This window comes from Cyanistes caeruleus, chromosome 3 (assembly GCF_971803275.1).
Source record: "Cyanistes caeruleus chromosome 3, bCyaCae1.hap1.1, whole genome shotgun sequence".
NCBI classification, from domain to species: Eukaryota; Metazoa; Chordata; class Aves; order Passeriformes; family Paridae; genus Cyanistes; species Cyanistes caeruleus.
The window spans coordinates 48,854,571-48,869,276 of NC_141703.1; the positions used below are offsets into that span (position 1 = coordinate 48,854,571).

Genomic DNA, 14,706 nt, shown 5'->3' on the forward strand with positions numbered 1-14,706 from the left:
TATGGCAGGATAAAAAATCCTGCCAAGGTGTTGTTGCATAAAATACCCTTTTCACCTCCATGGTTTTATATTAATATTTTTCTCAGCTCTTTTACATTTACAAGATAAATAGATTTTAATTTTTTTATTACTTCTGTAGAATGAAACGAGGAAGGAAAACTAATGAGGCCAACAGCAGTTCGTCTGAAGACACAACTGAGAAGGAATCCAAGAGACACAAGGTTGTAGAGAAAAAAACCACAGTTGTGCAGAGTCCTGACTGGGCAAATCTGCTCCAAGACATTATCCTGCAGGTATTCCAGTACTTGCCACTTCTGGATCGTGCTCATGCATCCCAGGTCTGCAGGAGCTGGAACCAAGTGTTTCATATGCCTGATCTCTGGAGGTGCTTTGAGTTTGAACTAAACCAACCAGCCACATCGAACCTGAGAACTACACACCCCGAACTAATCAAGCAAATAATAAAGAGGCATTCCAATCACCTGCAGTATGTTAGCTTCAAGGTAGTGTATTTTATAGGCTTTTCAAAAGTAACTTTTATCCTAAAAGGAATGGGGCAGCTGTCAGTGTGGAAAGTGGACTTGTTTTCAGGCTTAATATACAGAAGAAATGGGTTCTCTAATGGACCACGTAGACATGGTGGTTACCTCCTTATTAATTTGTTTTGGTATATTTTTAGGACCAAAACATGGAATAACAGTACTGAACATACCTATTTATTGTCTTATTTCTGTTAGATGGGAATTTTTTTTGGTTGGTGGTATGCTTTTTCAGGGTTTTTTTGTTTGTTTTTGTGGATTCTCTGTTGTTTTTGGGGGAGGGGGGTTGGTGGGTTCTTTGGTTGGTTTTTGGTTTTTTGAGTTTTTTCTGTAGGTGTTTGGCTGCTTAAAATCCTACTTAATTAAGTGGACAGAAATAGTTCTGATATGACTGCATGTGTGGGTTACTGTCTCAGAATTAAGTTCAGTCAGGATACGTAAGTCGAGTATATCCCCATTTCACATCCTGTGGGTACTTAGCTCTAATATCCATGGTTCAAAAACATCTAATGCACAGAGAGTGACTTCAGTACTACTAGTCATCAGCTAGCAGTTTTAGTATTAAATTGTATGGGATTGTCTGTACTCAGCACAACTGCATTTCAGGGGACTGAAAAAGTACATGGGATCTGCATAGGATGGTGCATGTACTGACTGTGCCTGGCTGAGAAACACCATTTGATGAGAATTGGTTCTGTTCACACTGTGGAATTATTTTCAGCAGGTGAAAGCTTTTAATGTGGGTTTACATACCAGTGTGTTTTGGAAGGGTGTTGTGACTCTCATGGTTGTGTATGCATCAGTTATGTGAGAAATTTGGAAAGGAAATATGTTCTGCAGCAAGTTCAGTATACTTGTTTCTGAGATCAGGCAGTTCTAATGCTGGAATCATCAGCATGTGAATAACTGAGTCACCTCTGCTTGATCACATGTATTGCTACTGCTTGCTTGCAATAACAGATACAAACTGTTACCATAAGGTTTGCAGGGCTTTTATCAGCATCCAAATAAAGAAAAGCTAGGGCTGTAGTGCATTGACCTCTCAGTGTCTTATCTCCTGTCTATGTTGCTTTATGCCCAAAGAATTTCGGATGCCCTTTGCTCATAAGGTAATCCATTATTTCTTTCATGTGTCACTTCAGCTGTCCTCAGTGGTGCGGAATGCACAAGGAAGTGGGTGTAACACTCACCGTTCCTCTATAAAGGCTGAAAACAAGAGATGTGTTTTCTGTATGCAAAGGAAGATGAGATTGTTGAAAACCAAGGTTTTTCAGCTTGCATTTGAGCAGAAATTGAACATTCATTGGATTTAATCTACTGCTGCCAAGGTAGCATGGCTTATGGTGAAGTTAAATTTGATCCTGTGATCAAGCTTTATACTGTTCTGTAGGTTTGCAAAGCTGTCATGGCTGCTGTACACAAGGGGTTATTCAGAAAGCACATCTGAGTGTCAGGGGAAGTCCACTGGAGACACACTAAGTGATTTGGTTGGGTAGTGAGCTGACTAATGAAGGTTGTGGGGTTTGTGTTGGTTGGTTTGGTTTGGTTTTTTTAGAGTATCCATTGCATCTGTTGTGGTTTCTGTGGTGAAGGGCCAGTCATACAGGTTCACGTGCTAATGCACTTGAGTCTCCAGCAGCTCAATTTTATGATCTGAGCCACTGTAAAAAGAAGTGTCTTTTGCACCCAGTAAAGGATTTACAGAATTCTTGCATTTTTGTAAGGAGGAATGTAAAGAGGAATAGCAGTAAGCTCTGGACCCTCCACTTGCTTGTTATTTGACATGGAATGAGTATCTTGGAACAAACTGTTTAGTTGACCCCTCACCATGCTGTATTTTACCAAAGTGTTTAGAAGAGTAGTAAATTTATAGCAAATAGTCTTGGATTTTTGGTTCATACTTTTTGGGGGAATAAAGAATAACATTGATGGATTCATAATGAGGAGTTTTTTTGACATCACATTTCAGAAGGTAAAGTGAAAAAAAAAGTTAAAGAGTGTATTTTCAGTGCTTTCTGAACACAAAATTCATTTTGTTTTAAGGTGGACAGTAGCAAGGAATCTGCAGAAGCAGCTTGTGATATTTTATCACAGCTTGTGAATTGCTCTCTGAAAACACTTGGGCTAATTTCAACTGCCCGGCCAAGCTTCATGGATTTACCAAAGGTATTTTATTATGTATATTTTCTATTGAAAAGTATTGCAGTGTTTCATACAGTACTTCTGTAACTTTATGAAAAGTTTATCATAGGAATATGCATCTTTGATAAAGAAAAGTTTATTAGCGGTCTAATCTCTAATAAAGGGAGGAGCTGATATGTTGAGTGATGGATATATAAAGTTCCATTCAGTCTCTGAATCATGGGAGAACGTAGGCCTGACCTTGTTCTTCCAAGTCCTCCTGAGTCCTCCTGTCTGTTGACCTCAATGCAGTGCTGAGCAGCATGGTGCAAGTTAAGAGGCTAGACAGTTCAGGTCTGTGTAATTGTGTTGTGGGATTTGTTTAGGAGACAGTTACAATCAAATAAGTGGTAGAGTTTTATCCATGTGGACTTGCCATAGGACTTGCACGATCTCTTCAGAAAGAAATTTGATTGTGATTTGCAGGGCTTCATATCATGCACTCAAGCCTCAGCATCCTTGGTGAAGTGCACTGTATTTCTGAAATTTTCAGTCAAGATTTTTAACTTGCATGTTTACTAAAAATCAAATCTTGTTAGAAGGCATTTAATCTGGAAGATAACAAATCTCTTTTATGTGCTTCTAGAGAAGCATTCTTGCTAGTGGGATGGAAGTGTCCTATTGCTAAGGAGCAGGGGAGTGGTTGTGAAGGGACAGGTACAAATAGACTATTAGCTAGATCTCAGTGATGTCATGGCTGGTGAAGGCAGTAAGGAGAAAGAAGAACTAGAGAGCCTTGGGAAAGGAAGTAGGCTGCAGATAAGGTTAGCTACAGGTTATCAGTTATTATCCTTGCAGTGGTCACTGCCACATCATGTAGCTGTCTTAAATATGTATTTTTAATCCATAGTTTTCAAAAAGGCTTTTCAGATGTTTATCTAGTTTTGTTCTTATTTTTTTCCTTTTTAATGTTCTTCGAGGTATGATGATAAGAAAACCTGAATGTAGTGAAAATAATCCACAGTGTGTTAAAAATACTTTGTCCTTTCAGCTCTTTCTTATTATTTTCTTTATTAATCTGGATGCTACTTTAACTCTCTTAGTTTTTGCTGGGGGTCATGCTAGGGTCATGTCCAGCTTGCTGAGTAATTACTTGTAATTGTTCATGCTATGTTCTTATTCATCTTCAAGGCTTATAAAGCACAGGCATCCTTTTCTTGTTCTAAATAAGTTCACATTTAGCCTTTAAAAAAATAGATTCAAAATAAGCCAAAATTAGCTCTAAGGATAATTTGCCTTTTGATATTTACAACTTCAATAGTTTTGTCACTGGCATAAGGGAAAACTAGTGAAACTGAAGAATTGGATTTGATCATGACTGAATTATGGTAGGTTTTTTATTTTTATCAGACTGTATAGGAAGTCTGAACCTACTTGGCATTATCTTCATCGGTGCTGTTTTGTTGTCAAGTGACCTGACATGTGGCAAACATCTGTAACTCATATTTGGAGTTCTGTTGCCTGTCTTTTCACTAAGTACATTCTAGGTGAGTAGAATCTTTTAAAGAATCATACTACAGACGTGGCAATATTGAAATGACCAACTTTTACATGTTGGGATATTGCCTGTTTCCCATTAGCTCTCCAAACTAGAAGGTTCAAGTTATTTTTTTTTTTTTAAAGTGTGGTTACCTTTCTTTGCCTTTCTGTTTAACAGCCTTCTTTTTCTAAATACATACAGAATAAAAATACAATACAGAATAAAAACACAGTACTTACATTCTGATAATACAGTGTTGAAATAATATTAAAGCATCTTTTCTTCTGTACATAACATACATAAGCAGCATACTGTCAGGATAGTTGGAGTTGTCCCTAAAGCCAAAGTGCATAAAGATTCTGAGTTGAATTTCCTCTTTCCATTTGCATGAACTAACTTTGAAAGTATATGTAAATGTAAAAGCAGTAAATCCTATTCTAAATCTAATTGTGTGGCAGTTTTATCAAAAATCAGAAATATATGACCTAACAATGTACAAATATTGTTGCCAGGCTTTCTCATATAACTGTATTCAGGATATGTGCCTGTGGCTCAGAGTGAAACAGGCTTGAAATCCAAGTAGCAGGTCAATTTTTTTAAATACTTAGTGTAGTGCATGGAGAAAATACTTCTTTGAAGTCTTCTGTTTGGTCGGTCTTCTAAGAAATCAGGAAGATGAACTAACTGTTCACTTCATACCACCAGTGGTTTCTACAGTCATTGCTGTATCTGCTCCTTAGTCTGTGTTTCTCAGGTTCAGGTTCCCAAGGCTCTGTCTTTAATGAGTTTCAGTGGTTAGGCAAAAATGCTGAGCACTTGTCCTACCTTATTTGTGCTGCTTATTCAGTAATTAATTTATTTCCTGCTTCTTGGACCACTTCTGTTTGGACCACTCCAGTTTACAAGAAATCCATCCAAATCCTAAATACTCTTGTGTGGGTGGTGGGCGAGGCAGTACAGTCATTTGGCTTTGGATACGAACACTCCTGACTGTGTTTGCATCTTACCAGTGCAGCACAACTTGCTATGAGGGAATTCCTCTTCTAGAAGATGCTTCTTTTAGAGTGCGACTTGCCTCATCTGTTCAAAGGACGACAAAAAAAAAAAAAAAATCCTCAGAATTAGGGCTTCTAGTCTTCCCCTTGGCTTGTGGACTTTTCTGTAGATTTAAATTTACACAGTGGATTGCCCAGGGTCACGGTCTTGATTAACATCTGATGTTACACATTCTGATTTGCCCTACTCATAAAAAAATAACAAAAAGTTATTACACCTCCTCTACTAAAAAATGTCAGTTTTAGTACTACTTTTTAATTATGCAATATCAAAATATGCTTTTTCAACAAATGCTGTTTAGAACTGAAAATTAGGACTGCTGTGTACAATGTAAATCCCTTGAGATTTTTACTTCAGATACTATTCTTTCATTTTAACTTTCTTTTTTTTCAGTCTCACTTTATTTCTGCACTGACAGTGGTGTTTGTGAACTCCAAATCCCTCTCTTCACTTAAGATTGATGACACACCAGTAGATGATCCATCTCTCAAGGTCCTGGTGGCTAACAACAGCGACACGCTCAAACTGTTGAAAATGAGCAGTTGTCCTCATGTTTCTCCAGCTGGTAAGCTATTGTGGTTTTGGGGTTAGCCTCTTTGGGATTTGTTGGTTGGTTGGGATTTTCTAATACGTGCCTTAAATTTTATCCGAAGCCACTACACCTCTGAAAAAATAGGGGTGGGCTAAGAAGGAAGATGAGTATGGTATTGCCAGCAACTGTCCCTGAATAAAGTACTTTCAGCTGGTGGTCAATCCATCTATCCTACCACTTCACAGTGACTACTGGGCTAATAATAAAATAGTGCATCTCTGTTGTGGGAAAGTAGTTAACCTCATGTGGAACTTAATGAGAATATATCAAATTGATTGTACACTATTTGTGCAATGACCAAATATTCCAATAGAATTAAGATTTTTTGGAATACATGTTTCTTTTCCATATTTCATTATGTGTGGATTTTGACTGTTGCCATGCCATGGATTAGGAAGATGCTGGTTTTCTTTCTGAAGGAAAGTCGTTGCTGGAGAATAACTGCAGACAGCATAAAAAAGGGGAGATGAGACTGTGCAAAACTTCTACTGTCACCAGATGTACTTCTCTAACACTCTTAAGTGTGTCTGTAGCAACAGTGAAGCCAGCTCATACCAGAATGAAATCACTCAAGATTGTTGAAGTTCACAGAATTAACATTTGTGGTAGACTTATGCAACACACAGCAAGTTTAAGATTTATTCACAGCCCATCAGCTTGACACTTACAGGTTTTCATTGAGAAAGGGAAGAAAAATTGTAAATTAAATGCTGGCAACTTAGTATGATTTCTCTTCTGAGAAGGAGTACAAACGATAGAATAGTTTATATATATTGTATATATATATATAATATAGAAATAGAAACCATAACACCGTAACTTTCTTCATGCAAATACATTGCAGCTGTAAATGCTAGATTTGTTATCTGTCAAATTCACCAGCAGGATTTGTCAAAGGGGAAAGCAGTACTGTTGCAGAGGGCATGTTACTGTAGTGATAACAAACCAAACAAAGTTAATACCTTTTGCAAGAGTAGCTCTCAGACAAAACCTTGTGTTTGGTTTTGTATAAAGAAGTCCTGAAAATGAAGGACTGATTTTTTTGCAGCAAACTGGTCCAGCAAAATGTTAAGGAATTAACTTCAACATTGCCTCCTCCAAAGCAAGGAGGAGGCCTTAGTCCTAATCTTAGATGGGTGTTGTTTGAATTGGCTTGAGGGACTGGCTTTTCCAACTTAAAATTTTTTTTTGAGAATCCTTGTGTCTGAGAAGTGCAAGAGCTGTAATGTGTCTATCAAGAGGAAAAGGCTTCAGCGGTAATTTGTCGCTAGGCAGAGAGGGTAATTTCCTTGGAACTGTCAGCTCTAGCAGACTTTGCTGGCTTGTGGATAATCCTTGCTAGAAGGCTTCATTGGAACATCATACACTTGATAATTTGGGAGGAGACATGGATGTGTCCTGATTGATGTATCTTGCATGTTTTAAATTGAAGGAACAATGGATAAGAAATGGTCATACCTGTTTAAGAAGCACAACTGCTATTGTCTTTCATGGAGTGGAGATTAATAGATTGGGGTAAAATGCATTAGTAACAAAACCAGGGAGTGCTAAGCAAACAGTAGAAGAGTTTAATTGCTTAATTCAAGTATGGGTGTGCCTTGAAATGAAGAAAAAAGTGGATGCATTGGGTTTGCATGCCACTGTTTTGTGGGGCAGTGAGGGGGCTACAGGAGTGGCTTCTGTGAAAACTGCCAGAAGCTTCCCCAAGTCCAACAGAGCCAAAGCCCATCAGTGACAATGGTAGTGCCTCTGGATAACCTGTTTAAGAAGGAGGAAAGGTACTGCAAGAGAGCAATTGCAGCTGGAGATGAGTGAGAATATGTGAGAGAAACCACTCTGCAGACACCAAAGTCAGTGAAGGAGGGGCAGAAGCTGATACAGGTGCTGGAGCTGAGATTCCCCTGCAGCCTGTGGTGCAGACCATGGTGAGGCAGCTGTGCCCCTGCAGGCCATGGAGAGCCAGGGTGGAGCAGATCCACCTACAGCCTTTGGAGGACCTCATGTTGGAATAGGTGGATGCCTGAAGGAGGCTGTGACCCTGTGGGAAGCCCATGCTGGAAGAGTCTCTTAGAAGCACTTGTTGAGAGAGGAGTCTATGCTGGAGCAGGTTTGATGGCAGGAATTGACCATGTGGGGAACACTGGAGTCTGTTCCTGAAGGACTGCACACCGTGGAAGAGAGCCATGCTGGAGCAGTTTGTGAAGAACTGCAGCCTGAGAAGGACTCCTGCTGGAGAAGTTCATGGGGGACTGCTCCCATGTGAGGGACTCCATGCTAGAGCCGGGAAAGAGTGTGAGGGGTCTCCCCTTGAGGAGGAAAGAGTGGCAGAGAGCATCTGAAGAACTGACTACAGCCTCCATTCCCTGTGCCCCTGTGCTGTTGGGAGGGAAGGAGGTAGAGAAAATAATGAGGAAGTTGAGCCTGGGAAGAGCAAATGAGTGAGAGGAAGGTGTGTTAAGATTCAGTTTTATTTCTCATTATCCTACTGATAATGACATTCAGTTGATAATAAATTGATTTCCCCAAGTTGAGTCTGTTTTACCTGATGGTAATTGGTGAGTGATTTCTCCCCATCACCCTTATCTTCACTCATGAGTTTTTAATTGTATTCTCTCTCCCCTGCCCAGCTGGGGAAAGGAGTGATTGCACAGCTTTGGTGGGCACCTGGTGTCCAGGGAGGGACCACCCACTAAATGGCGATCAAAAGAAAGAAGCTGGTGTGTGGATAGTTGGCTTCAAGAGCAGGCAGGCTGCAAAAATGGGACTTTTAAAGCGAAATGTGACCTGGATTTTATTTTTTTTTTTTTGTAATGGGAATATTATAATTAGCAGGCCGCAATAAATGTGGAAAAACTTTATTGAACCAAAAAGGCTGTGAGTTGGAAAACTAATTACTTATAGATGGAGTTAAAATGTCTTCAGATTAGAGGAGGGGAGAATGCTCATTACTAGGTCAGTTCTCAAGAAGTTTTTTAGTGAAGGACAGAAAAGAGTAATGAAAGTAGAGCAAGAGAGACTCCACTACTGCAGGGATAAAGGAAGAAGATTGGTATCAAACAGTGAATTACTCTAAGTTACTTTACAAAGATAAAGAGGCACATTTGAGTTTGAGCTGCAGAAACAAAGGCAGTGATGTATTTCTAATATTTGTGAGCTTACATGAAGTTTCTTCGGTTTGTTGTTTCCACTCTGAAATACTAACTGCTGGAACAGAGGGAATGGGAAGTGTTCCTGTAAAGGTGGTGTTTCTGCTGTAGCATGGGGGTGAGAAGGCTGCTTCTCTTGAAGTGGGAGTTGAGAAGCAGAGCAGTGTCAGGTGTGCCTGCATCAGGGACATCATGGGTCAGGGATTTTTTTGATGCAACTCTGTGTAGCAAGATCAGAGAGCAGAGCACAAAGGTGTAGGCAGTGCCTGGGGATGTTCTGTGCAGTACGTGGGCTCCAGGCAGGCCCTCTAGTAGCTGTCTACACTGTATTCATTGTCAGCTCTGTATGTAGGATGCATACTTGCACTGACAGACTGTGCATATCCAGTTCTAGACCCATAAAAATCATAGTAAGTTGAACCCCAAGTCTTCCCTTTTTGCTTTGCACTGGTCCATAATGTACCCCTAAAGTTAATTTGTGGAAAGATGGCAGCCAGGACAACAAGCTTTGTCATGGCAAGAAAATATATATGGATCTTGAAACTACCTAAAATACTTTATAGCTCAACAGACCTAGGTATTCTGAAGCAGCATGTCTGAGTTTCCTTAGAGAGTGATCATAGTAACCCTTCTGATTCATGCAATGTTTTTGCAGTGATTTTTTTTAAAGAAAGTGTTTCTATGCTTAGTATAGCCTTAAGTTTAATAGCTGCACCTTAAAATAACTGCTGTTCTCTGAATTTCTTCCTGTTGCTTCAGAACTATAGTGTATTGAGCTCAGGTTTTTCAGTTCCATGTGAAAAATGCTATGTTCTCATCCCCTCTATTAATGGAAAGGCCGTATCCCACATTTCATGCAGTTTTCTGGGTCACATGAAATGCAGAGGACTGTATGCTGTTCTTAGTGCTTTTTATTTTTTTCAGTACTGTTAGCAGTATAATACCATCACTTGTATCTACAAATAGTATGAGTGGAAACCTTAGACTGACCCAGATTCTCTTTTTAATGTTTTTGTCTTCTGTGAGCAGCAGATGACATTGAATCATTAAAGAGAGTCTGAAAATTGCTGTTCTAGAAATTACTGCTCCAAATTTCTAGTGTTTTGTCGTTTTTGTTGTAGCTTTTCCAGATTTTAGCATTTATACTTTCCTAGAAAAAAACAAGTACTTACAGCAGCAGCCTCTCTATTCAATTAAAATCTAACACACATTTTACTTTTGCTTTACGTTTGCTTTCTTCAGATGACAAATTTCATTCACAGTTGCTTTGTCAGCCATAGAGCAGCTCTAGGAAATACTTTTATCATGAGTAAGGACCTTTTACAAAATTGAGGTTGAGTATAAGTGGTCTTACAACAGGGCAGAACAGTTAGAATATGCTATTTATGTATTTGTCACTTCTATTTATGTATTTGTTCACTTCTTTATAAAGAACTGGTTACATTGTGTGTGTCTGTCTTACATGTAGGTATAAAGAAGTCAAAAGATCCTGCTTGTGAAAAAGATTAATGTTCAGGTTGCCCAGTTTGATTTGATTTTGATTTAAGGTCTTGGTTGCATGTTTGAAATAGGTGCCCACAGCACCCTCCTGACACACATACACAAATGCCCTTCTGTTTCTTGTTCAGTCGTCAGTGCCTTTATCTGTGTAACCCCTTGCATAATGTTCTCTTCTCGCAGGTATCCTTTGTGTGGCTGACCAGTGCCACGGCTTGCGTGAGCTGGCGCTGAACTACCACCTGCTGAGCGATGAGCTGCTGCTTGCTTTGTCTTCTGAGAAACACGTCAGGTTAGAACACTTGCGCATTGATGTTGTGAGTGAGAATCCCGGACAGACTCAGTTCCACACCATTCAGAAGAGCAGCTGGGACGCTTTCATCAAGCATTCTCCTAAAGTAAACCTAGTCATGTACTTTTTCTTGTATGAGGAGGAGTTTGACCTGTTCTTTCGTTACGAGATACCTGTCACTCACCTTTACTTCGGAAGGTCGGTCAGCAAGGACGTGCTCGGCCGCGTTGGGATGACGTGCCCGCGGTTGGTTGAACTGGTGGTGTGTGCCAATGGATTACGGCCGCTGGACGAGGAGCTGATCTGCATCGCGGAGCGGTGCAAGTACCTGTCGGCCGTGGGCCTCGGGGAATGTGAAGTCTCTTGCAGTGCCTTCGTTGAGTTTGTGAAGATGTGTGGCGGTCGCCTCTCTCAGCTCTCTATTATGGAGGAAGTTCTGATTCCTGATCAGAAATACAGCTTAGAGCAGATTCATTGGGAAGTTTCAAAGCATCTTGGTAGAGTCTGGTTCCCAGACATGATGCCCACTTGGTAAAGTCCTTAAAAGACTCCAGGGCGAATGGAGTAGCACCTTAAATGCAAGCTTATCATATTGCAATTTCCTGTATAAGCTTATTTAATAATATAAATTTTATTGCAAGTCAATTAATGGTTTGATTAGAAATTTAGTTGTTCTTTCAAAACATATTTTGGAACTTAAGAACCACAAATAGAGTTCCCAGCTCCAAAACCTGTTTTTATCCAAACTAAATTCAGGTTTCTGTTTTAGATTTCTTCTTTGTCGCTAAAAGTGACCTCAGACATTTTTGGAAATAAAAATTATTTAAAATATTGAAATGTATTTGCAAAATACCAGTTTTAATATCCTGATTTTCCTTGAATTAGATTAGTAGTATTGGACACAATCATATTTGATCTTAAAAAGCCAAACAAAACCCCACCAAAATTGCATGCTTTTGTTGCAGACTGTAGCATATCTAAATCCAGTCACCCCAATGACAATTAAAAGAAGTGCTTAGTTGCCTGGGAAGTACACACATTCTGTTAAGTCATAAAGGCAAGAGCAATACACAATAGTAAGTTCAGACTTCTAAAGCAGTAAGTTTTACCACCTTATTCAACAGATTATTAGATCCATCTAAAATGTATTTAGAGTGTTAACCAGTAGCGTGAGCTACCAAAAATGATGTGGGGTTTTTTTCTACCCTCTATGCATTTTAATGTAGTTTGCTTATGGGGTCTCTGATCTGCGTCTAAACCTGTTTTAAGGTATTTTATGTCTAGCTCAGGAAGCGAAAGCATTCTTGGGAAAAATGTAGATACATTGTATTTAAAACCGCACTGGAGGTAATGAGCTTTTGTTGCACATTAACCGGTTTGGCAGCATATGGTGAGATGGAATAATGTATGGTTTGTGAAATGAACCCAGCAATGTTATTCTGATGACGTGGCGGAGAGCAGTGTGAGGTGAGAAAGGTAAAATTTGAATCTTGACCAAGGACCTTTTCACAAAACCTTAGACTTTTTGGCTGCTTTCAGTTTTACAGAAATGACATTGGAACAGTTGCTTAAGCTGTATAAACTAACTGTATACTGTAAATCTGTTTCAGAAATGTTTATGTACAAAGTGAATGTTTGATAGATAATAATTTTTGTATACCTTTAATTCAGCTAGTTCTGTCATTTCATAATATTTAACAACCCAAAAGGAGTAGATTTGGTGAAGTAGAGCAATAGGCAAAAATTTGTTTCGACCATTTGATAAATCAGTTTTATTAAAGGAAGTTTTTAGTTCGTAAGTATTGTAGGCAAGACACTGCCTGTAATCTGGATGTGGCTTGTGACTTCATTTCTTACTGCCAACAAGTATTTTCTCCTTGAGGTTACGGTTGGTAACACTGAAGTGTTGCCCAGACAGCTGCATGTTTGAGAGATGTGGTCAGCCCTCAGCAAGGCAGAGCTGCCCCTGTGGGCCAGGTTGAGCTTAGCTGGTGGCTGCTTCTCACTTGAGCTGTACAGCCCCTTCTGGTAGTAAGTAGATGTCCTTCATCTCTGATTTCAGTCATGTTTATCCAAGTGCATAATTTAGTGTAATACACTTATGAGTGTATTTAAGTTCACACTATATTTTGAGCAAACGATGCTCAGCGGACTGGACATCTTTATAGGGAAATTGTATGTTTCTGTAGAGCTTTGATTTAAAAATTGCATTTTATGAAATATGCGGTTTTTGTATTAGAATTTGTTAAATTAATGTAATACTATAATTTGCTTTTATTTGTACAAAAGGTGTCAATATATTTAGTCCGTGAAAGTAAAAAAGCTCTGTGTCTTTTATAACCCGACTCTCAGAACTGCCTGTATGAGAAAGGTGGAGTGACACTTGTAGTCTGGGGAACAGGATTTAGTTTTCGCTAAATTAATGTGAAATGCCATTAATAACAGAGCCAAAACCTCTTTGGACCTTGGCTGTAGGTGTCCCACTGCTGGCAAGATAAGTCACCAAAATGCTGGTAGTGGGAATAACTGAAAGGCACGGCAGAACCTCAATTCCAGATCCCACTCCTGGAATTCACACCTTTGAGACCCAGTGTTCTGCTCCTCACAGAGAAGCCTCTGTCACACCCCGGTGTGAGGAGCGTGTTAGGAGCTGAAGGTGGCAGGGTTGGTTGTAGCAGAACTGCCTTCCCAGCAGGATAACTGGCTGGCTCTGCAAAGGCTGTGTTATTGCACTGACTTGAAAAAGTCCTTCTGAATGCAGCACATTATACTGGTTATCAAGATGTTCAGTGCAAGAAAGCTGCTTAAAAGCAGTTGTCTCTTTTCCAGTGGAGGTCAGCACTTTTTATACATTGAATCAATTACTGCATCCTTTGTTCAGAGAATCCAGCTATAACATAAACTTGCCAAGCAAGCCTACAGTGTTTTTTTAGCAAATTCTGTATGTCTTATTTTGCCTTCTACATGTTGAAACAAATGAATAGTAAATACCTAAAAATCATGGCACAAGTAGTGAAGACTCACGAAGTTCACTAGTAACATGAACGTGAGTGTTATAGATGTATCATTTTTCCCTGCGTTCACCTTTATTTGTTATTTTCAGAATAACAAAACTCAGTGTTGGCTCAGTTGTCCAGTTTTGGGTAGGAGTATTAACTATGTGTGCAGTGACAAATCTGACCTCTGAATCCAATTGGTTACAAGTTAGGATATTGAAGGCAGCAGCTCTCCTAGTCCAGGACACCTGTGGGTGGGTTTATGAGGGGGAAGGCAGAGACCATTGGTATCAATGATTTTCATTGCACAGCCCTTTGGGGAACAGGAGCAGCACTCTCCATTTGACCTGGACAGATGATGAGCCAGGATCTGCTTTGCTGGAGAACCCTCCTGGAGTGAAGTGTGGCTTACGACCCTGAGCAGCCCGTGGGTGTAGCAACGCAGCAGCTTTGCACAAGACCACTGTGCAGACTCAGAAACTGTAGTACAGAATGACTGTGTATTTTTGCCCTCAAGTGCAATGTGCATAAGAGCAGAACCAATACTCTCTAAAGTGGTGAACAAGTCCTGTATTCAAACTGTGAGTAAAGACTGAGTGACAGTGACACAATGCCAGGCTTATCCTTGAGCCTGGCAGTTTGGACAGAGCCCTGGTTCCTACTGTTGGGTAAGTGGTAATTACCACCTGGCTGTGAGTGAAATGAAGTGAGATCCTACCTGTTTCTGCTCCCTGTGTGACTTTCAGGAGGCCATCCTTAAGTGTTTGAGGTGAACAGGTGGTTTTATGGTCACAAACAGACCATCAGGTGCACAGAAGCTGTTTGTGACTGTTTTTTTTAAGTTATAAAAGTGTCATTTTTATGGATCTGTTCTAGGCTTATTAGCCTATTCATTACCTCTGGTTTTTTGGATCTAACTCTGTAGGC

At 39.8% G+C, this 14,706-nt stretch overlaps 1 protein-coding gene across 9 annotated transcripts in view; it reads left to right on the top strand.

Annotated features, from left to right (window-relative positions):
* The window catches only part of FBXL3 (F-box and leucine rich repeat protein 3), a 17,772-nt gene extending 5,140 nt beyond the window's left edge, over window positions 1-12,632 (top strand). For 5 of the 9 annotated variants that reach the window (XM_086880981.1, XM_086880980.1, XM_086880983.1 and 2 more), the window contains exons 2-5: window positions 140-503; window positions 2,583-2,705; window positions 5,650-5,821; window positions 10,675-12,632. In XM_086880981.1, the coding sequence (XP_086737107.1) occupies window positions 141-503; window positions 2,583-2,705; window positions 5,650-5,821; window positions 10,675-11,318 (1,302 nt within the window). In that variant the 5' untranslated portion in view covers window position 140 and the 3' untranslated portion in view covers window positions 11,319-12,632. Of the gene's footprint in view, window positions 1-8; window positions 504-2,582; window positions 2,706-5,649; window positions 5,822-10,674 lie in introns of all 9 variants that reach the window. The other 4 variants (XM_086880985.1, XM_086880982.1, XM_086880987.1 and 1 more) reach the window with 2 other exon arrangements.
* Window positions 12,633-14,706: the final 2,074 nt, after the last annotated feature.